This window comes from Anastrepha ludens, chromosome 4 (assembly GCF_028408465.1).
Source record: "Anastrepha ludens isolate Willacy chromosome 4, idAnaLude1.1, whole genome shotgun sequence".
In the NCBI taxonomy this organism is placed as follows: domain Eukaryota; kingdom Metazoa; phylum Arthropoda; class Insecta; order Diptera; family Tephritidae; genus Anastrepha; species Anastrepha ludens.
Window position 1 is genome coordinate 115,859,068 of NC_071500.1, and position 23,950 is coordinate 115,883,017.

Here is a 23,950-nt window from a genome sequence, read left to right on the forward strand (position 1 = left end):
ACACAAACCGATGTATTGTGTAAATATAAAACGCAGTTGTTTTCTTCGGATAAGTTTTGACCAATTTTGTTCATTCTACGGGCAACGGATAGGAACTATGATATGTTGATGAATGTGAGCACCATAATAGTCGCTCCGTTGCGTACGTTCGTATAGAGGGATATTCGTTCATTGATTGCTATCGCGTTCAATGTGTTCGTAGAATTATTATGATTTGTGTTAAAAAATTGTAAACAAAACAAATGTCTGAAAACTGTTTTGATGGCGAAGTTATATTAAATGAATATTGAATTAAATATTACAAGATGAAATACGAAAATTGTGTTGAAAAGCAAACGATCGAATACACGCACACGACTGTTCCGGCATCGATGCGGAGCCCCTACTGGAAATATTTTGGGTTTCCTTCTGATAGTGCCAATAAAATTTTGACCCGTCAAAAGATCATCTGCACATTATGTGGTACCGCTATTACTTACAACAAAAATACTTCTAATCTCCGTACACACCTTATATCACGGCATCCAGAGCGATTGCATGAAATGCATCATCAGCAGCGGCAACAATGTTCGGCATTCTCCCGCAGTTCTAATATGGATGGTGGCGATAGTGATGACGCTTCAACCGATATTTTGAACGAAGTTGAGGCGGATGAAGAGAGCGAAGTAAAAGCGCAATCATCTAAACGGTCCAATTCAGAAGATTTAAATGTGGATAACCTTTTAAAAGTTAAACGACTAAGCGCAGGTTGTCGTGAATCCAATAAAATAACGTTGTCCGTAAGCCAGGAGGTTAGTATTGAGAATAGAAATAAATGTATAGATTCATTTGATTCAAGAGCTTACTTACAGAACTGTCGTAATCAACATCAGGGCACAGTAGCAGTGTCGAACTCTTTGCACAAAAAAGAATTTCAGGATGATCAACAAAGCGGACATAATGAGGACCATGAGACCATTGTTACCAATGGGTGCGGTTACGAGTTACTCAGTTCAGAAACGGTCAATGCCTTATCAACGAACGGAGTGGACGACGTTACCGTTAGTTGTGCTAATAACTTTGTTGTTGAGACTTTACACAATGAGGCAGATGAATTTGCAGAGGGCGAACCAGTAATTATAGATAATGATCTCTCCCAAAAATCGATGTTCGACTACTCCAATGATTCACCGTCTAATCATCACGAGCAAGCAAATATATCACATACAATGCTGGGAAAAAAAGATTCCTACATTGAATTACTTGCGAATATGTTGGTTACTGACATGCTGCCGCCTAATTTATTGCAAGGGCTCGGTTTTAAACAGCTACTTAACTCCATCGGAATCACTAATGTGGATAAATATGAAGTTGAGAAAATAATATTAGCTGACTACGGTCAAATGCAATATATTCTTAAAAAATACGTTACAACAAATTTGTTGCAGCAAGACAAACCTTATTCACTCAGTATTGAAAATTATATGGACATCGAGGAGCAGAATGTGTTTAGCATATATATTAATTTCCTTAATTTCGACTTTGATAACAAATTGGAAAGTGTCCTATATGAAGAATTTGTTTGTAGGAATCAAATAGACTTGCATGACATTCTGAGGGATTTCGATCTCAACCGTTGCGCAGCCATTGTAACAACGATGAAAGACAACTCAATAATAAAGAATTTTGCCACATCTCACGGTATGTATTAATTCCTGGAATTTAACATTTAACCGCATGTTTTCATAGTAAAACGTTTTTAATAGGTATTGAAGTGGTTCCATGTTTGGAAGCATTGCTAACTCGGTGTCTCAATCTAATCTTTGAACAGGATGAGGTGTCACAAATGTTCAAAAATATTTTTAAACTACGCCAGGTATGTTTACCAATTGAAACTTAATATAACAAAGCGCTAAATTCCTCTAGATCAATAAAATTGAACACGTCCAAGGAACATAATCTCCACAATCGTTTTAGTGTGAAAGCCTATATAACTCCTTAATATGTTATTTCAAAATATAACGCTAAATGGGCTATCAGACAATGGCTGAAAAAATATAGCTTTCTACCTTAAAAGGGCATCCAAATTTTTCACATACATTTGCAACAAATAAAATCGGCAAATTTTCATCATTAAAGAAAATGAAGATCTAAGTAATCGTTTGCAAAAAGCCTATAGATAAAACTATTTAATGAAATAAATCAGCGATAAGTATACATATGTAGATCTAGGTGTTATTTTTTATGAATACATTGTAAACTATAGTAAAGAAATCTTGGCATGGGGTCTTGTAAAACATCAATACTTATTTCAATGCTTTACTTTTCAGAATTTAAATTTGCCGGAACCGCACTTGAACTGCCCCTGGTGGAAACTGAAATTTCTGCAAGATTTTGTGGACATCCCAAATGAAACTGGCATGCAATACAGGGAATTATCTTCCGAGTTGGAGTCTTTCATGGCATACTTAAACCCGTTAAAAGTATACGCTCAACCCATTTGAATCTAAAACGAATTTTAATATTTTTCGCATTTTACTTAATAGATTACTCTTGATACAATAAACACAGAACCGCTACCTCTCTGTACACTTGTGCGTCCATTGATTATGAAACTCTTCGAAGAGCATTTCCTGGTATTTAACACTGACGATAATATTTATGTACAGTCGGCACAGCAAGTCATTAATGATGAACTACGCCACAGGTAGGCAAAATATTTAACAAAATGAACTTTTTTCGATTGATTTATTTATAATCTGCCGTTGACTGTACATTTAGCATAGCAAAGTGCTCATTTTTTTCTGAGGCAGTACTTTTTGATGTGCGCTTTCAGCACGATTTCATTCAGCCTAGGCGACATCCGACACATCAGGCACAAAAAGCCGCCACTTTTGACAATATCCAGCGTGTGGAGTTGGCGGAGGCAGTTTGTCAGCGATTCCAACGTCTAATGACTGTGCCCCCCTCAAACATAAAATTGGATCAAAGCCAGCAATGCGCCGTAATCCAAGTTGCACCGAAATCGAGTTAGTATTCAGTTGATTATGCCATTGCTCCTCATCTCATACCTTTGTTGTAGGTTTACGATCGTTTTTTCATCGCATTAGCGGTGCGGCAAGCCGCAAAAATTCACACAACTTGTCTCCTGAGCCATCGCAACCAAAAGATGCAATAGAGTTGGAATTTAATCGCTACAAATGTGAGCCGACTTTAGATTTAGAGCAATGTCCGATAAGTTGGTGGCAAATGCAGTCCCAACAATATAAACAATTGTACAAATTCGCCAATTATTATTTGAGCGTGCCATGTAATGCGCTTCGTTGGCCGACGAGTGCGTACGGTGAAACGGAGACAAATGAACGAAGCGTGTGGTGTCAAAAGCGTAGGTCACTTCGACATCAGCACCCTGTAGAAAAGTGTTTGTGGTATTTGCACTACAATCGCGCCTTTCATAGTAAGATAAAGCCTAAATGATCTGTGGATGGTGGAAAAATTCAGGAAGTTTGAACTGTGTGATGCTATTAGCATTAAAAAAATATTAACATATCATTTCTGAGGCAGTCTGCGGCAGACTTGATCAAACATTTACTCTTCAAATTGAATGAAATTAATTAACGATATTTGTCTCAAAAATACATAAAAAAGTAGGCAGGGATATAGTCCTTGTACACACATATAAATGTATGACAAAGTGTACAAAAAGTTTTTTCAAAACAGTTCGGTGGATTCAGTTTCTCTTATAAAATAAAATAATTAAATAATTTGGCATTATATATAAATCAACGTATTTCATATTTCTTTATTTTTTTCAAAATGGTATAAGTTTAGTAAATTATAATTATATAAATACTTGCTACATTCGTGTATGTTTGTATAATGGTAATAATTCATATTATTGTTTTATTTTTAATTGAAGTTTGGCTATTAGGTGGTGTTTTCCCTTTTTGAACTTCATCCCTAAAACTTTTACGGCAGCAAGCAGTTCTAAATTTCTTTGCACATTACAAGTGTAAAATCTTAAAAAGGGTAAACCAAGGTAAAAATATAATACAATAAGACACGATTCCAGATTTATTAAAATATGGTATAGTTAAATAATACAATAATTATCTCCACAACAACAGGTTCATTACAAAATAAGAAAATGCCTTACGCGTAACTCTCATCTCTAGCGCTGATTTTTCAATCTTTTCTCATTTCAATTAATTAGTAAAACTATTTTAACTAGCATAATCATGCAATTATACTACGTGTGTAATATTGCTTTTTGGATTTAATTCATCCATAAACTACATACATATGTATGTCGGACTCTATCCTCCACTCTAATAGTTTTAGGGTGTTTTCTTTTCCAGATCCACAAAATTTCTAAAAAAATTTGTTCAACATGCATATCAAAAACGATTTATTTTTTATAATACTTTGGTGTTTTGGAAGGTGTCGGAATACGCTCTACCTTTATCGATGCTTTGTGTGTTTTTTATCAATATTTAAATATGGATATAACATTTTTAGCTGTTGCGAGAAATTAGGGCGTTCATCTTTAGAAGTTTTGCTTTTGAGGTACTAAGCTGTACTACGTTTCGATCATCGTCTGATTTTGTATTCAAAAGTCACAAAATTTGTTTGCTTTATATGGTTAGAAATACGAATTCCCTGGTATTTTACATCGAGGGTATACCGGTATCCCTATTAACGGAAAATATTATAAAAAATAAAAGTTTTTGGATGTATGTTGAAAAAGTCTAAATTATGTTCGATTTCGAAACGAGTGACCCATATGTATGTATGTAAGAGTATATTCTACAATTTTTTTCCACTCAAATACAGCATATGGTTGTATTTATACATATCCATATCGCACCCTAAATACAAAAGGGTCACAACTCAAAATGTACCTTCTGCTCAAATATGAGCGAGACGTTATCAATAAAACGGTCCGCGTATGACATATGACAAAAATAAATTTTTTGTTTTTTGGTAGGACTATTATAAGCTTACATGGCAAATTTCAGAGTGATATGTCACATAGTTTGTTTTCTGTGCTACTGTAAACAAGTCAAGCTCGAGTGTGGAAAATTTTGAGTTGTGCCCCTTTTGTATTTAGGGTGCGATATATTTAATTGGACTTATAAATAGTAAGTGGAAGGTAGAATGTGCTTTTAAAATCCAAAGAGATATGAGACGGTTTTTAAGGTACTAAAACGAAAGCTCGATCGGCATAAACAGCTTAGCAAACGGATGTTACTATCTAAACTGCCTCATATATCTTTTGACCTTGTAGCCCACTCGAAGGGAAGGTTTTAAGTTATACATGTTTTTATTCTTTCTGAATTACTTAATACAAATTTTTGTTTAGTAAACATAAATTGTAATTACAATTAGCAACAAGTAAATTTGAGTTGAAGATTTTAATGAACACACAGGGTGGCCCAAATGCAGGTATCGCTGCCATCTTTTCTCGATCGGAAGCTTGACTGCCATCCCTCGCGGAACGTCGCTTTGCGGGGCGCGGCGCTTTTTCATATCTGTGACTAATTAAACACTGTTGCTTTCATCTTGGATACATAAAATCCACAACTGATTGTCGCGATGCACAGGGGTTTGGATTCTTAGAGTGGTGACCTCATTTGTTTGTTGAAAATGTGGGATCTTAGACGATCTTTGGTTTCAGCAAACAAACAAAGACGTAAAATATACCAAAATGAATGATTTTGTGTGTGTGTTTTAAATATTATTTTTAAAAAGATACTTGTATTTGGACCACCCCATTTGCCTTTAATTTTCCATTTTACTTAAATAGAGCGCGGGTTTGTGAAAGAATTGGATTCTGGACACTACTTTGAAAGGAAGAAAATCTTTAATTTGGTCTTGAAATGCTTTCAGCGTGATAACAACTAACATATATGATTAAAATCACATTTAAATTTTTTCACTGCTATTATAAATAAGCTGACAAGACTTATTCATTCTTATTTGTTTTCATTTTCGATTTGTTTTAAGCAATCGTTCGATATCTAATGTATACAATTTTGATATATAAGAACAAATAATTGGCTACAATCACAAAATATGATTCTAATGGTGATGTGTTTCAAGTATTCCTTACTATTTTGTCTCCGGTTTCTCTCGATTCCTTTGTAAGACAAAAAAAATGCTAGTCTATGATAATTTCAATGTATTTTGTGTCGAGTTGAATGATGCAACGTGTTTCGCATGTCTAAATATTTCCCTGGTTGGCATTCAATTGTTACTTATAATTTTTTAAATTGTTCAAGAATTGTTCATATGTTTACGTATGTAACGGTTCTACATAGTTTGCGGGGTAAAGCCCAACGCGTCCATTCATACGCCCTTTGCACCAACCTTGTTCATCTTCATCTTCAAGTTTTTCAAAGACATCACCTTGAAGACAAATGAAATTATAAATATTGTAATTATTGCGTTAGTTATGTGGTATCATCGCTACCTTGCTTAAATGTTAGCTCGTCATCTTCTGCCCCTTCATAGTCATATAAAGCCTTAACTGGTACACCTTTTTCTCCATTATCGACCAACACATTGTCGCCTTCATCCCATTCCTCCTCCTCTTCGAATGGATTAACTTCAGGCTTGCCATTGCCATTACTGGATTATAAAGAAAACATAGAATTAATGTCATGCAACGACAGTCAGGTTTTCACACAATTCATGACAAATGGTTGCTACTTTTACTCTAAATGCAAACTTTTTTCTGATTATGATATTGAGCTGTTACAGGCACGCATTTGTCCAAGTAAATGTGAAAGCTTTCAGTTTAAATCTGAGCTTGGCTTCGATTTGAATATGTGGCAACTTTTTCCCCCTTTGCGTCTGTGTGTTGTATGAAGATTAATTTGAATGAATGGAAATGAGGTTTGCTACTGTAGCAATGTAGCATCATAAACAATCCCCATACATGTACAGGGAATGCTGCTGGAGTTATAGTGCTTGGCCGGATATAAATCCGGGTCATTCTGGTAGCGTAGGACCGACCTTAATCTGACTGTCTTTTGTGCCCTCTACCCATCTCAGTACCTCATCCAAGCCCAGCTCTCTGAATAAACCTAAAATGGAGCAGGGTTAGGCTGAGCGCATGTGCCTTTATTCCAACCGATATATCTTTTCTTTTTCCCACTATAGCATTACATTCGTGAAGAAAGTGTGTTGAAGTTTCAGGGGATTGGTCTCAGAATGACCAGCCTGTAATGACCTGTGAAAACACCGGTGAGCTTTCTCAATTTGCCTGAACCTCTTTTAATACTTTTTCGTCCAGTGCCATGCTGAATTTTTTCTCAAAATTAATAACCTTAGTGATATTGTCGCTGGGTGACTGGCAAGTGGGAGCTGCAGGCTCAAGGATTAACTTACGTTACGCTTGAATTACGATTGTTTGAAGCCGATGTTGTATTTGCGCTTTTAGCAACCGTCGCAGCCGATGACGCTGTCGCTGTTGTGGGCGAAGACGCAGAATCTTGTTGCATGACTTTTCCACTAGATTTACTGGAATTTGCTGATGTTTTCTTTAGACTATTCGTATTATATTCCTGCAAATAGAGAAAATGAGTGCTGTGAATACCGATAAAGAGGAAAGAGAATTTGTTGGAAAACAGATAGGACAATATTATGCATACATGGGGATCCTCAGAAACAGGACGTTGGTTGATTAGGGTTATTGGTGCTGCCGGAAGTGCCTCCTTTGATTTGCTGCCCTTTGCTATGTCTCGGAATTCTTCGGTGTACTCCTGAAATAGAAGAACGAGAATCGAAAATACATATATCGATCTTGTTGCATTGAATATTTGCTGCAAACACATTACATACCAGAAACGCTGGCCAGTTCATAGCCATATTCACGCCATGATTATTCGACCACCACTTTAGATCCTTCTGCTGGTCTGCGTTATTTATGGTGTGGTAGAATTCTTCGTAGATTTGTGGCAGACTGTGAAGTTACCATAAATATATTATGCATATCAAAGAATAAAACAACTCACGCACCATTGCACCTTGGTGAGGTCCAAGCAGGCATGAATGTTGAATAGAACATCCTTAAAGAATACCAATCGTGTTCTCTCCATGGCTTGGCACTTTTCGAACACCGACGTCATATCCTCGATGTATACCGAATTATATTTGGTAATTTCTGCGATGGCCTGCTCGTATTTCTCTCGACATTTTGTTACTTGATCTTTAGTTTTTTGCACGCGATCGTGCATTTTTTTTACCTGGGGATATATGAAAAAATCGTTTGCGGGAAATTTGTAAGGCCAAAAATATATAACCAGTCAAATTATTTAATGACAATTCTAGATACTTTTTGAGCTTAACCCTTATCCTCTATCCATGGGCCAAAATTGGTCAAAAGATGTTTAATATAAAGTAAGAAAAAAAAAAAACAAAAAAATGCTTTCAAGAAATCGTTAATTTTCTTTCTTCGGTGACACTAGGCTTTATTGTAGGTAAATAAAAGTTTAGATACTAAATTATTTGCGAGGAATGAATGTATTTTAATTTGTATACATTTTCCAACAATTAAGAGACTCGAGCATACACATAAGACAAATAGTTTTTAGCCGTATGTATCCAGTATGCATACTTCGACCCATATGCAGACGCCTAATAAATGACTCATTTATATTGAATTTTCGGCATTATCTAAAAATGCGAGTTGCACAAAGGTTTTTGCCTGGCTTCATACGTAAACAAAATATCGCTCTTATCTCTAATAATCAGTTAACAATGTGGGAAGGTCATTAAAAATAAAGTCACACATAAACGGTAAGCACACACAAATTGGTGAAGCGAAGTTTAATTATGTTGTCTTGGATGCATGCACAATACAATACGGATTTTCCCATTTTTGCATACTAAAATGTAAAGTGCCGCGACGGCAATAATTTTTAGTTTTAATGCAAAAATATTTGTTTTCTCGGGACAAAATATTTAATAACTTGACATTGTTACGAGGGCTAAAACTTAATTCCCTGACTCTTGTTGATGTTGAGTGGTTATTTGGTGTTAAATTTTAAAAATTTCAATTTCATCTCACATTTATACACACCTGATCCGGTGAGAGTGAACTATCGGCTGTGGCATTGCGCTCTTGATTGGTGGCACTGCGCTCCGTTTTGCAGGCTGCATGATAATCAGACTTTGTTTTCTCTACTTTTGCCAGCAATTTAGCCCAAGGCTTTTGCGCCTTCTTAAACAAATCTTCCATATCCTTGCGTTGCTTGATCTGCATCAGCGTGTGATGATAGTTGTCCTTTTGCCAACTTTTTATTTGGGTGCTCACATCGTTGCACAGGTTCTCCTTAATCTTCATGTGAACGTCACTGATACGTTCCGACTCGGTGAGTACGCTTTTCCAAGCAGCTTCGGTAGTGCCATATTCGGGGCCTGGTAATACAAAGTACAAGATTTAATCAATTGTGCCATACAATTTATAATATGTTTGCATCGGCTAAAGAATAATTCGAATTCTTAAATATCTGAGGAACCGAATGGTTCTATTAAGTATTTCATAGAGAGCGGTGTTGTTGTTGCAGCAGTATAAAAATGACCCGTGCATGTGCGGAACCCTGTCCTTGGCCGGATATAAATTAGAATTAGAATTAGAACCGACCGTCGTGTAATTTTTGAGATGTTATAATATGTATAAAAAATTTAATTATTTCTTAATATAATGATGGATATGGTTTAATTGCAAACTAAAATAATTTTACTTTCAATCAGCTAAAAAACAGAATTTACAAAATGTCAAATATTCTATAATAGGACAATAGTTGGCACGTCCCCTCTTAACCCTGCTCATCTAACACCTCTTTCTCTCAGGACCACCCCATACGAAAAAGCAAGTTACCAGTGACTACTGTTAAATGAGATTGACGATGACGATCGATGACCCTACTGCTACAACAACAATATATTATATGTATATGCGATATAGCATGAACTTCTCCTAAAAAGGTACTAATGTGTGTAAAAAAAAGGCGTAGGCATATAATTATGCTATGTGAGCTGCATCAAAAAATTTTAAATACAGTAACTGTTTCAAATAAAAGGATGATATCATTGGCATTAATGTATACAAAGAAGAATAATTTTCCGCAATTATTAACCACTCTTTATGGTTAAGGTAGCAATAAAAAAATCGTTCATATTTTTTAATTATTTTTGCGAAAGTTAAAAAAAACTAATGAAAGAGGGCGTAACACCCGAACCTGCCCAGAAATTTTGTTTTGGCTCTGATTTCAAACGGTGTAAGACAATGACCGCAAACAAACAAGTCTGAGCTTATATGAATTTATTTACTTCACAAGTGAAAATTTGTGCTCCCACTTTACCCCTGAGTCTTCGAATCTGAATAAAATAGAGCATTTGGGGAATGTTTTAGAAAAAAAAGTTAGAAAGTACCTAATACAAGCAGGAATGGCAAAATAATTATCCAGACGGAAGAAAAAAGTTGGATTTTTCTGTGCAAAGTCGTCTTAAGAGTGTAATTGATGCAAAAGGATACCACAAATCCTATTAACAGATTTTTAGTTATTAGTAAATCGTACACTTTCGCTGCTGTGTGTACAATTTTTTAAGGGGTTATACGCAGTTATGACTTTCAAAAAACTCAATTTTTTTTATTGCATTTTTGTAATGTACATATCGTCCCCTTAGTATTAAAATAGCCTATAAATTTTTTGATGTTTTGAGAAAATGAATTTCAAACTTTTTGTCGAAAGTAGCTCTCACTCAAATCTCGTTATGTCTGTAAATATTTATTATTTTTTGACTGACGTTTTGACCCACTTTGTGGAACTAGAATTTGACAAAATTTTGGCCACATATAAAATCGACGATGGAGAATCCAAAAATTCAATAAAAAAATAATAGCCTATGAGCACATAGGCTATTGTTATACTAAGGGGACGATATATTCAAAAGTATACGCACGAAATTTGAAGTAGATCTAAGCAATACTTTCGGAGTTATACCTAAATATGTAGAGACGCCTCGGCACGTTTTAAGGTAGGCATTGAAACTTTAAACGTGTTTTTTTTCAAAACGGTATTTTTCAAGTCGGTGTACACGATATCTCGAAAACGGCTTGTTTGATCGGTCAACCGTTTTAACTCAATCTTTAAAGATACATTTTCTAGTAATTAATCGTTCCTTTTGTAAATCTGATACTTATTTTCCATTTTATAATCAATTTACGGCCAAATTTTAACGTAAAAATCGAAATCATTTTTTTTAAAAGCTGCCATTTTGTGAAAATTCACTATTTTAATTACTAGATAATCTAATATATTAACAAAATTTGTTTGGTTTTTTGATTTCAGATAATCCAATCCTGAGTTACGATGTACACCGTAAATCGTCTTTTTTTAAAGGAGGTTCCAGAAATCGCCTGCAGCGCGCTCTATAATCAACATTTTCATAAATAAAAAAATTTGTTACGTTCTTGAAGGATGCTTTTATAACCGCCAAAAATTTTCAAATTAAAATATTCTGAAGTTTCTTCAGGATAAATCCTTGACAACCCGTCTTTTATTTGCTTCATAACTGCGTATAACCCCTTAATGTAAAATATTGAACTTAAATAGGTTTGTGTAATTTTTGTCTTGAATATGCTAAATTTCTTCGTTGACGTTTTCATTATTGTTGTCACTTATGTGTAGGAAACATTTGCAATAAAAATTTTCAAAATTACTGCTGTATTTAATGTTCTAACGCAGTATTTCGAAAAATATATAAATTTAAAAATTTTAATCAATCTTTCGCATTGTTGTTTGGAAATATTTTTCTACTAAATGTTTCTTCCCTATTGTCCAATATAAAATAGCTCTAGTTAATTTAAGTTTACTTAATTTTTACTCTCTTCGACATACCAACTGATTAAAAAATCTCTTAGCGACAAGTGTGTGTCGATTTCAGGCCACCTCAGTAGGCATTCAACAATCGCAATCGATTTTTGAAACCTTTGGAATGGCACTCTGCTAAGGCAGCGAAGAAAAGTATTCGAAATAATATTAAAAAAAATAATGTAAACACAAACGCATCTAAACAACCAAATTGGTGCCTTACTAAAGCCATGAGTGGCCGGTAACAATGCAGATAGATAGCATGGCATCAAGCCTGCCTGGCGTCTAGAGTTACACTCGCTCGCATTACGGGCATCAGGCCGCGCATCGCAAATCGTGTATACTGCAATACATTACCAATGAGCGATGACAACAAACGTAATGGCAATACTAACGACATTCGCATATCAATGACAGTTCGCGGATACCTCATATTGACTGCGATGATGCAAATTTGAGTGGCCATGCTAAATGTTCGACGCTAAACATTGCGACTAAAAACATGACTTCATTTGACCAATTACAGTTTCTAGTCACAACTACGGCGCGCTCGTCAACAAACACCGATTATGGGGTCTATTCGTATTTTTATTTTTGCTTATTGCACTGCCCATGTACTTATTTATACAATACATTAGGGTGGTATATTTTATTTGTGGACTTTTGTTAATGGATTTGGGAATAGAGACGCTAGACTTGATATAATGTTTTTGCTATATTTTGGTATGGATGATATGCCGATTAATTTCCAACAAACTGAACAGAAGCTAGCCCAATTTAGCTACGGAGGATGAGTAAATATTCACAACTACTCACCCTAATGCGCTTACAAACTTGTGTGCAAACATGAGTAACTACGCGTTGTTGGTGATCATTGAATACGTACGGTTGATTAACTGCTTAGCATTTGTTAAATCATCGGCTTATAGCAATTAAAGGGTCAGTGTTTGCTACAGTCTAGTTTTATACGCTGGAACAATACCTCAATGACGTAATGTAGCAAATTTATAAGCCAAAGCTAAATTTTTACAGGTGTTTTAATAATTTTGATGCAATGCAGCTTCTTTAAAAAAAATTGGAATTTATCCCCAGGACGTAAATATCAGATGATGAATAATGGTGCCAGGCTAAAGATAGTAAAATTATTTTAAAATTCGTAATTACTAATCCTCAAATACTTTTTTCCGATTTGTTTCTATTTGTTTTACAATTTTTTTAAGATTATGTCTCTCCTTATTTTTGATGCTTCACTTCTCACGTGTGGCCCGAATCGGAAACATATTGCTCGGATGTTTCATGAAATTGTAGAATAATACAAATCTCATTTCCAATAATTATTTATATTATATATTATTTTTAAAGCTAATTTCGATATTTTCAACGAATATTAAATTACTGCAAAATTTTTCAATTCTTTTTGCCAGCAAATGCAACAACTAAAATATATAACAAAATTGATACTGAAGCGAGATACTGGTAGCACATACATAGGTACATATGGAGGTACATCGTATCATATCACAACTAGTTGAAAGCTAACGCGATAATAAAAGAAACCGAACAAAATAATACTGACAACCGTCGATTTGATACCGGTGAAGTGACAATGCCGGCAAATTACTGAACAGAAAGAATGAAGAACAGCTCAGAAAAATACCTAAATTTCACATAAAGTGTGACCCACAAAATGACAATCTTAAACAAAAATACATAAGTAAACTGACCAATAACAATGAAACCAATAGTAGGCATATAGAACGCAAAAGAAGCAAAGAGGCCAATATAGTTTTACAAAAATCGCACAGCAAAAGAATGTAAGTGGTTTATTTTTTTTTTGTTTTTGGCTTTACCAGCCATGGTGACAATCAAAGAGAACGAAATGCTAAGGGAATATTTGCAGATGTAGCAAAAAAGAACTAATATGTGGGTAAAGCATTTTTATGAACAAACTTTTATTGTATGCCCCACTTATGTAGTAGACTTATAGGTACATTCATATATAATATAATATATTTACTGCCAGTTTGTAGATAGCAATGCGTTTATTTTTATGGAAGTATATGTGTACGTGTAATGCCACCAATCAAAAGAATGTTAACAAAGCTGCTTAATACAATTTTAAATAATTTAGAAGAAATCGCACTAAGGGGATCGAATATGAATTATACTCTCAACGGCATCCGCTTGGCAGAAGTGGTTTCTAAGATATGTATGTTCTCAATTTTTTTATTACCTTACTATACAAAGGGTTACAACTTTTGTCGACTGTTCGAAGAGCACATTTCCAAAATTTTCTACACTTTAAATTATTTTATTCAGATTATTAGTTGCAGTGGTATTTTAGTTTTGGCTATTCTCAAAATGGCAAAAACCCGCTTCTAATTTTATATTTTTATCTATGATTTAATTACCTTTTTCGATGAGTTCTCCCCATTTCTTCGACCACGCACGCAAATTCTTCGCATAACCTTTTTCGATATCAGCACGTTCTTGTATTAGAGTTTGCAAGTCATTACAAAGCCTATTGAATCGGAAGCGAAGGTTTTAATTATATTTTATGAAGCGTTTTTTTTATCATAACGTTACTTTATATGAAAATGTATGTATGTATATGCATATGCAAATGATAGCACATAAATATTCTGACCAATTTTGAAGATGATTTTTTTATAAGCACATTGCCTAACAAAAACGTTTCTTAAAGTTTTCATCAAAATTCCATGTATTTATTCAGGATCTCTGGACAAATTTGTGTTATGCAGTTTTGTAGCTTATTAAACTTAATTGTGTAATACTTATAATAAAGTGCAAGTTCGTCGTACATTTGTTATATGGAGAAAATACGCACCCCGTCACGGAAAAATATTATAAAAAAACAAAGTTTTTGTATAAAACTGGATTTGTGTGGTTTTTTGAACACTCAATAGCCAAATAGTCAAACTGGTCAAAATATTGATGTGCTATCGTTCGCAGTGTGTATGTATGTAATGCATGTTTTCCCTCAACTCACTTATAGCCGTCTTCAATGCGTTTCGTGGTGCGCTTATAATTGCCAGGTTCCCAGAAAGAATCACTTCCTGCCTGCAGAAGGTGATCATCGCTGTGGTGCGACATGATCTATAAAAATTGGTAGAAAAAATGAACAACTTTTATCTGAATTCATCTAAGTAGAAAAAATATAGGTATACACTTTTTTTAATTTAAATACACATTTTTCGAAGCACATATCCGCAGTTAGCTTTTTGTATCTTTCGAGATAGGCGCTATCTCCACGCTTTATTTGCGATTGAAATTTAAAGCAAGTGGCAAATGCAACAAAAAAAATATCACTTAGCACAAACCGGACTGATACAAAAACATCGTTACACAGGTGAGACTGATAGATGTGTAAGCATTAGGTAAATTTATTTCACCAACGTCGCCTTAGCTGGAGATACTATAGAATATCAACGTACTGTTGTGCTCACTATTAATTCCTCTTAACAACGAACAGGCGCGATCATATTTGACGTCAATTAACTGTGCTCTCCCAGCAACAGAAGAGAGCTCGAAAAAAGAGAGCAACGATAATATGGTGCGTTGAATTACGGACGGGAATGTAAATTTGTTAATTAATTTTTTTTATTATTCACCAAAGGAAATTAATATGCTTACATAAGATTTTTAAAATGTCAGCCTTTAAAACTGTATGGCATTAACAGACAGATTTTATTATTTCAATTGCACTTTGATTGACTCTAGGCTATAACTAACAATAAAGGTGCCGGCGAAAACGAAAGAAAATTTCTTTGAAATCGAAAGCTAAATAAAGGTTAACGAGACTTGTCTGAATGTTCGCGCCGTGTTGATGCACCAAAACTCACTGACGGCATCGATATTATTTGCTAACACAATGAACCGCAGCCGAAGCTATTCAATGAGTCTTTGGAATTCTTTCTACATACACACTTCCACTTACCTGCCTATACGCTTACCCTTCTCTAAAGCCGATGGGCTGAGGTAACTTATGGGCTTTACGCTTTGATAAAAGTAAGAAAATTTAGACGCAATACTCTTTTCATCGTATTTTCTCTTAATTTAATGTCTCTTAAGAATATATGATAGAATAGGGGTATAATGGGATTGAGAAAATTTCTAATTAGATTTGTTTGTTGGTAATTTTTAGTTTTATCACAAAATTTTAGATAAGATATATTGATATGTACAGATGTAGATATGTGTAAAAGCACAAATAAATTTTAGTCGGGTTTTTAAAAAAACATTGTAAAAGTCTATAGTGACCACAACTACTATTTCTCTTTGGAAGCTTATCTATGCATACATATCAAGGTTTTTAACAGCAAATTGAAGATCTTGCATGATTTGGCTGTAGTTCTTGTAGGAACAAAACTTTTTTCAATTATGTTGAAAGTTTTCTATTAGTATCAAAATCTTTGGTTGAATATAAAGACGATCATGGAAACGTCCGGCGACATAGTGTGGGAGGATAGGTGTCTATCTATTACATCTCCGTCCTATAAGAACTGTCCTATTTCACAAAAAATGGTTCCAATAGCATGGCTTCGAACATATCCCTATGACGATAAATTACTGCCTTCTGATTGGGTTATTTGCCACTTGTCACCATTGCAAGTGAATTTTTATTTGATTAGCTCAAATATGACCTTTTGTTTTGCGTTACGTTGAAATAGTAATATCTACATAAAATACACTTCCTTCGCGTATAACTTTAACTAAACATTAAATCGTTTATGTGCACACATAGGTATTAATATCGATTTTGTATATACATAAATATTTGCACTTTTACGTCGGCACTTACTTGAGAGAGGGTCGCCTATGTACTCTATTGTAAAATAAATACACTAATTTTAAGTGAATGATCGTCTGTTAAAGGCAAAGCGAGTGCTGTTTGACGGCAGCACTTATATTTACGTTAAAAATGCTGAATGACCACTACCGAAAACAGGGCACAACAGACTAGACAAAAATTTCTATTAAAAAACAAAGGTTAACGAATTGTTGGTGAAGAAAACAAGCATAGAAAACCCAAAAAGTCTAAATTTTCTCAAAGCTTTATAAAACCAAATGGCTTAGAAAAACTTTAAATGTATCAATTTTTTTGTAATGTCTTCTCAATATAAAGGTAAAGTAACACTCCCGACAACCAACAAGAAGAGGATCAAGTTTTCCGTTTTCTTTCACAGCAACTTCTGCCAGTTCTCACTTCCAGTTTTTCAATGCCCGATTGGGTTTGTATTATTTTTATTGGACAACGCTTAGCTAATATGACAATTATATACACAACTCAAAAGTAGCAAACACTATTCAATAAAATATATATTTCGTACTTATTTATTAAAAAATATATGCAAAAATTTGCAAAGAAAATACACACGCGAGCAATTGCCAATTGGAACGACTGCGAACGAATTTCCCAGCGAAGAAAACGGGAGTTGCCAAATCGAAAAATCTTTTGTAAAGAGCTGAAATTAAACTATAGAATTTTTAGTGGTGAATAGTATTTGACAAGTTTAAGGATATTATAAAGGTAAAGATAGAATATATTCCGAAATATTTTTCAAAGCGGTATTGTAGTTGAATAGCTATTTAAAGCTTTATTTACTAGAATTTGGTATACTTGTTCAATGCTACATAAGTCAAATGTACCACTTAAATTATTTTCTGTAAAAAGATAAGGGTTGAGATTTCACCACACTGAACTAAAATGATGCTGGCGATGTATGTATATTTCAATGCATTTCAGTCAAACTTTGTAGTAGTTTCTTTAATATTCAATTTTATGAGCCAAGATGTGATATATGTTTGAAAACTTTTAAGGTCTGGCAACGCTATGAAATATTAGGGTTGCTTTCCAATATTCTCAAGCTTTAAATTATAAAGGGATTTTTGATCGAAGAACCCAAGGGCACAGCTATAAACCGTCTTCCTACAGCGCGATTTTTGTTGCTGCAACTTGTAACTTGTTTGAGAGGCAAGTAAAATTTTTATTTTTTTGGGCAGGCGATCTTGGGTGCTGATTATATTTGCTTCATGGAAATAGTTGATTTCACATCACTCTCACTTGCTGTATTTCTCGGGAAAAAATTTGTTGTTGTTGTAGCAGCATAAACATTCCATGTGCATACACGAGGAATGCTGCTGAAGTGACAGTACTTGGCCGGATATAAGACCGGGTCGTTCCAGTTACGTAGAACCGACTGTCGTGAGAACGAAAAAAAAAATAAAATAAAAAATTAGTCGAACTGATCGACTACCATGGAAGTCTAGTGATCTATATCTTTCCATATCAAAAATACTCGATTGAGATTGAGAGACCCTGTATCCAAATGAAATGAAGTATTGTCGATCATTATTCTCATTTGCCTTCGACCAATCGAGCAAAATGAATCGATGTGACGTCATTATAATCTATAATTTTGTCTATTACTTACAGATACCGGTTACTCATATTTATTTCTTATCATGAGCAATGAGCGGTTCCCATTCGTAATATAGTGTCTGTCATAGGTATCACTATATCAACGTTTGCTGGTGGTAATAATGGGAAATAGGACTCAAATTGGATCTTATCAGATTTTGTGATTGTGAGTTGCACTTTCTCTGTTTCAGACGTTCTCTGTCTGACATTAATTCCATTTGGTTTTTGGGCGGAGCGATTTCCTAGCATTGAGCAGTTCGTTGGTGCAGTTCCTGACCTCTTCCGCTAACTAAATACGGCAAGAAAATTTCGCCACACAAAAACTGGTTGTTTCTAAGTGGATTCTAAAGAACTGAACAATATTCATAAGGATTATATGTATATACAATATTAATATTGTATAATGGGAAAGAATTAATTAAAAAATTACATTAATACAAATGCCAAAACATGTATATATGTCCCCTGAATGTATGCTTTAATAATGATATTGAATAAAATAAACGTTTTAAGCAGCTGCTGAAGAACAAGATTCAGATTAAGTTTATACAAGGATGAAGATAATTGTGAATACAGAAAAACTTATGAGAAAAGTGTAAAAAGTAAATAATATGTTATGGGAGGGATAGGAGTTAAGGATTTGTGGTATGTTCTGAAAAAAGTGTCCCCTTATGGAAGGTGTTCGTTAGGAGAGAGTACACTGTATATAGATGAGGAAAAAAATAAAGAATACTTAAGATAGAGATGAAGGTTAATTTAAATACATCGATAGAGAAACACGTTAGGATAAATATAAAGATAGGATATGAAAAACAGGAAAGAGATAGAGAACGATAGAGATCGGATAAAAATAATTATAACTGAAATTGAACAACAACAACGAATTACAATGAGTGACACCAGTAATAATTAAGAAGCTAATTAATTACATAGATATAAAGAGAATTCGCATTGTTTAAAAAATCTTTGTAAGCTAGCAAAATTATAGTACAAAATATATGTACATATATTATATGTTTGTTAATTTCACCCCTATCTGCTGCCAGTTTCTGTTTTGGTCAGCAGATAATCGGCAACTTATTTCCTTCTAAAATTTATCATAAGGGAGATATTTGATAACCAGACTATTTACGTGGCTTCCATTAAATTTCCTTGCCGCCTGTAAGTATGCAGCAAGTTGCGTTTTTTGTTTGTCACCGCGTACACCAACGCGATGCATCAGGCTCTGCACCAATGAGCAAGGCTCATTACAAGAGCCCCACGAACCACAAGGCTCTATACAAGAAGGATAGAACAAGATTGCGCTCATCAGAGAGTGCGTGACATCACATTGGCCGAGTTGTGCAGTGTTGCCAACCATTTGCTCTTCGCAATAAATTTAGTGCTTTTTTATACCCAAAATGCGAAAATTTGTAAGTTTGGTTTTTGTTTCTTTTTTTTATTTAAAGCTATCGAAACTATAATTTAAAAAGAAAAAACTGTTAATAAAAAAATAAGGTTAAGAAAGGCCACTCTGAGAAGATTGCACTAAGCTAATGAAAATTTGTTGATTTTTATAAAATTTGATATTTTGAAAGTGCAAATTTAATTTTTTGCTCCTTTTGGGGTTACGCAAAAATATGCGATGCGACCAGATGTTAAAAAAAGTAAAGCTAAATAAAACTGAGTGAATTATTGAACTAATTATTAAAAAATGTATATTTTACAAAACTATAAAAATTACATTTTAATTAGAACAGGTTAGAAATAACAAAAAAAAGTGCGTGGAGCGTAGTACTCATAACAGAAGTGAAACTTTCAAGGCAGACAAAGAGAGAGGCAGAGACCCGAGAGACAGCGAGAGAGAGAGAGAAAGAATATATATCTAAATAAATTCACAACATTTGCAGAGAATATAAATAGACAAAATTTACAAAAAACGGAGAAGGGTCGACCGGTGTAGGTAAACGCCGGACACAAACTGTGGCAACAACGCGCACTATTCCGAGCGTTTATCACCCGCAAAAACGCAGCGATTCCAGGACCGCCGCAACGGCACAATTTACCGCAAGGCAATAACAATAAATCCGACGCCGGAATGGATAGCACTTTATAGTTCGCACAAGCACTAGCCAGGAAACGGAAATAAGCGCCAAAAAGTAGGCATCAAAAACGCCCCAAACAGTAGGCACTAAGGAAATATAACGCCAAAAACTAGGCACCAAAATATATTTCTTCCTAGTTTCCACCAACAAACAAGCACCAAAAAGTAGGCAGTGTTATTTCTCACAAGAAATTAGCAACCACAAGGAAAAACTCAGGAAAAATAGCCTAAAGTGTATCTAAGATATATATAAGGTATAGCTCTCTCTCTCCTTTTCCTGTACGCTACATCTTATTTCTCTCTCGCGGAGAGAAACGTTGCATGACCTTGAAATTTTACTATCCAATCTCGCTCGTCCATCGACGCCTAAGAAATTTCACTTCAAAGAAAAAAAAAGGTAAATCAAGTTACGAAAATGGTAATCTGGCCATACTGGTGCTAAGACGACATCACTCATTGTCAAATTCGCTGAGAGCAAAGTAACGGTACCACAACAGGCGCCGTCTCATTCTTCTTTCCATTAAGGGCTCTATAAATTTATCAAAAAGTGTTTAGTTTGTGTGGGCTGACAAACCTTACGAGCTATCTGGCTCAAATATATAAACCTGTAAACGAGCTCATCACGAAGCTCAGGTAAAACTCCCGCTCTTCTCAATTCCTTCCAACATTCATTGAGAAATCATTTTCTTTCTTTAGCCATATACTGATTATGTTCTCATTAAACGTTTTTGGAAAGACCCGGATTCATTTCCGGCCAGGAACTGCCACTTCAGACTGTTATAGCAGCATTAAGAAATAACCAATGGCGATTTTCGATGGTCTTGTCGCACGATGCCATATATTATTTTACAAATCTATTTATTTGTAATATATGATACGAGTAGTACATAATAACATAATATATCTCACATTTATTCTGAATATGAAAAAATGCGTTTTTTCTTTGCAAATATCATTACCCAAACCTCCCTTTTCAATTCCAAATCCGTGTACAAGTGTGAGCGAAGACTGCACTGCCATCGCGAAAAATTACGAACTTCGAGCTCAATGGGAGTTTAGTTATTTATATATATATTTGGTTTATTTAATTTAAACGAAATTTACAACTTTTGGCGAAATCGTTATGCAGGCCCTATATCGCACGTATTAGTACTGGCAGTTCATTTTCTCTGTAACAAAAAGTTCGTACCGATTATGTCCACCCACAGTGAAGGCTATGCACCTTCGTGGTGTGTCGTTTTACACATTTTTGTAAGGTTTAGTTGGAGGTTATTAGTCTGGGTTTACATGCGAATTTCGCAACTACTAATGCTATACATTTTGGTTTGCTGGCTATCATATTATTTGTTTAAAATTTTGTATTTTTATTAGAAGTTCCTGTTTTCTACTTCCCATCACAACAATCATACGAAACTATATTGGTTACACAAGCCTGCATTTTTTCATCAAAAAACTTGTCGCCAGAGCAACGTTGTGTTTTAGTCGCTACACCATTCTCGCAAAGGATAAAGTTTCGGCAGTTATCATTGTTAGTCTGCACGTAAGTAATATTGCGACCTTGACATCGATTATATGCGCAGTCTGACTTGAGCGGATCGATACATGCTTGAGTACTTTGGTGGAAAAACGTACCCTCAGGACATTGGCCATAGCCAGGTTCCAAGTCCCGTTCGGTTCCCAGATCGCGACAATAGAAATAGCCACGACATGTAGCGCCATCCGATTGGAAGCCTTTAAGTATTTTCGTATTTGTTCCACAGGTGAAAGTGGGTATGCAAGAGCTATCCAGCCATTGTTGGCCACAAGATTTCGTTTGCACATTGTAATGCGTGTTTTTGGTGCACTTGGTGCTCACACTTACGCCTTTCGTACACGTGTAGTATTTATTGCAGTCAGTTGTGTGGCGGTATTGCATTCCATTCGGCACCAAGTCACAAATTTCTGGCACCACATTGCAATTGTAGTTATCCGCAAAATCGCAGATTGCATTTTTTTCGTTGAAAACATAATCACTTGCACAATAACCCTGGAATGATTGCCCTGATTTGCAATAGAGATATCCCTTGCAGGAAGCGGGGTCGGTGATCCATTTGCCGTCAATACCCTCACAACGATTTCTGCAATAGTCGTCAGTGTCCGATAGATTTTTTTCTAAGACGCAGCTTTGCTTACTACGATCGAACTTCTGTGTGGATGGGCATGAGTGGGTAATGCCCGTGGAGTTGGCACAATGAATATACTCTGTGCATGAGCCGGGCTTTCGAATACGAGTACCATCCTTAAATAAATAAAAATCAATAGAAAGTCATTGTATTTCTCCGGAAAGTTTGCTCATTGAATTAAGCAGCATTTTCAGTACCTGGAACAGGCTGCAGAGTCCAGCGGGATCGGGCAAGATGGTATCACTTTCGCCGAAACCATATAGACTGCAGAAAATCACAAAGAGGGACAGTAACACTGAAAGAAACAAGCATACACGTACGCCCGTGTAGATTAGACTTTTTGCATAAACAACAGTCAGATCAGTTCAAAGCAGTCCAGCCTAAATGTACTTCTACGTGGCAAGAAAGCAATCTTGAATTGCCATTAGTGAATTTATGCGCACACAGTCACAAGCTTTTAATTCATCAGAGTACATTTTGCGATAGAAATTATTTTGTATTTTTAATCAAAGGCGAGTTTCGAAATTATATAAGTACTTATAAATCCCACATTTTTGTTGCATTTCTCTAATCGATGCTCGTATACATTCGGCAGCACAGATTTGCAAAACTTTCGATCTGAAAACAATTAATTTGAGATATTTTACTTTCAACGATTATTTGTGACTGGACTTAATTTCCCGACTGTTAGGCGCTTAAATAGACCCCTGTTACAAATGACTTGTGTGTTGGTTTTCTTTTTTGACAAAATATTAACGTATCTACATACATACATGTGCACATACATACATACATACGTAGATTCTTCTGTATACTCTGTGCATTCGAATTTGCAAACCCATGCCAAAGAGTCTTATTTAGGCTGCTTGACTGTAGGCACACCTGTGTGTGTTGGTGATAGATATAGGCGCACAAACCTCTTTAGTGAAAGGTTAAACCACTTAGCAAATATTTTAGTTCATGAATTGGTGTTTGCTTACAGAAGTCGTACTAGATCGAGTGTGACTAGAACTCCACCAGTTGCGAAATGAGTATTTAGAGGTGAAGGCAAAAGAAATTCGCTTCCGTGACTATAAAAAAAGTACGTTCACACATGCAGTGATTAGCAATAAATTCACAAGTTTAATCCACCTGTTTACATATGGCGAATTAGCTGCAAAATTGACAATCAGCTGTCAAGACTGTTTTGAAAGGTTTTTCTCCATAGAAATTGGTTTGGTGAGATATTTTAGTGTTTTTGGTTCTTTTAATTATTGTGAACGATGTGAAGAGAAGCCAAAGGTTATTTAATTGCGCAATTTGTTGCTAGTAATATACAGCTGGAGGAAATCCGCAAACGACGTCTATTAAGATTGTAAAAAATTATGGCAGGAATACGCTTGCGAAATTCGATATTACATTT

General features: G+C 35.0%; 3 protein-coding genes across 8 annotated transcripts; 1 reads left to right on the plus strand and 2 right to left on the minus strand.

Annotated features, from left to right (window-relative positions):
* The first annotated feature begins 46 nt into the window (after positions 1–46).
* LOC128860745 (uncharacterized) lies at positions 47–3,872 on the plus strand. The gene is made up of 7 exons (XM_054098460.1): positions 47–791; positions 852–1,680; positions 1,746–1,855; positions 2,310–2,462; positions 2,526–2,686; positions 2,761–3,008; positions 3,062–3,872. The coding sequence occupies exons 1-7, from the start codon at positions 306–308 to the stop codon at positions 3,454–3,456; spliced, it is 2,382 nt and encodes a 793-aa protein (XP_053954435.1). The 5' UTR covers positions 47–305; the 3' UTR covers positions 3,457–3,872.
* Positions 3,873–4,728: 856 nt separating this feature from the next.
* On the minus strand, positions 4,729–17,321 carry LOC128860746 (protein kinase C and casein kinase substrate in neurons protein 1). 6 transcript variants are annotated; one of them, XM_054098462.1, is made up of 11 exons: positions 17,213–17,311; positions 16,684–16,855; positions 14,872–14,978; positions 14,273–14,382; positions 9,053–9,402; positions 8,002–8,228; positions 7,825–7,945; positions 7,635–7,745; positions 7,372–7,547; positions 6,452–6,609; positions 4,729–6,387 (listed from the first exon to the last, which is right to left on the minus strand). In XM_054098462.1, exons 3-11 carry the CDS (start codon positions 14,973–14,975, stop codon positions 6,275–6,277), a joined length of 1,470 nt encoding a protein of 489 aa, XP_053954437.1. In that variant the 5' UTR covers positions 14,976–14,978; positions 16,684–16,855; positions 17,213–17,311; the 3' UTR covers positions 4,729–6,274. The 6 variants fall into 6 exon arrangements, with proteins under 6 accessions (XP_053954437.1, XP_053954439.1, XP_053954438.1 ...); XM_054098464.1 differs by lacking the exon at positions 17,213–17,311 and adding an exon at positions 17,034–17,206; XM_054098463.1 differs by lacking the exon at positions 16,684–16,855 and having other exon boundaries at positions 17,213–17,321.
* A 3,968-nt stretch (positions 17,322–21,289) lies between these two features.
* Positions 21,290–23,236, minus strand: LOC128862328 (peritrophin-44-like). Its single transcript, XM_054100889.1, has 3 exons — positions 23,099–23,236; positions 22,746–22,843; positions 21,290–22,664 (listed from the first exon to the last, which is right to left on the minus strand). The coding sequence occupies exons 1-3, from the start codon at positions 23,109–23,111 to the stop codon at positions 21,771–21,773; spliced, it is 1,005 nt and encodes a 334-aa protein (XP_053956864.1). The 5' UTR covers positions 23,112–23,236; the 3' UTR covers positions 21,290–21,770.
* Positions 23,237–23,950: the final 714 nt, after the last annotated feature.

Coding starts and splice junctions, on each gene's coding strand:
- LOC128860745 (XM_054098460.1), top strand. CDS start 306: ATGAAATACGAAAATTGTGTTGAAAAGCAAACGATCGAATACACGCAC. Junction 792..851: donor CGTTGTCCGTAAGCCAGGAG/GTTAGTATTGAG, acceptor GCTTACTTACAG/AACTGTCGTAATCAACATCA. Junction 1,856..2,309: donor ATATTTTTAAACTACGCCAG/GTATGTTTACCA, acceptor TTTACTTTTCAG/AATTTAAATTTGCCGGAACC.
- LOC128860746 (XM_054098463.1), bottom strand. CDS start 14,975: ATGTCGCACCACAGCGATGATCACCTTCTGCAGGCAGGAAGTGATTCT. Junction 14,383..14,871: donor CGCATTGAAGACGGCTATAA/GTGAGTTGAGGG, acceptor CCGATTCAATAG/GCTTTGTAATGACTTGCAAA. Junction 8,229..9,052: donor CGGATCAGGTGTGTATAAAT/GTGAGATGAAAT, acceptor ATATATCCCCAG/GTAAAAAAAATGCACGATCG.
- LOC128862328 (XM_054100889.1), bottom strand. Junction 22,665..22,745: donor GACTCTGCAGCCTGTTCCAG/GTACTGAAAATG, acceptor TATTTATTTAAG/GATGGTACTCGTATTCGAAA.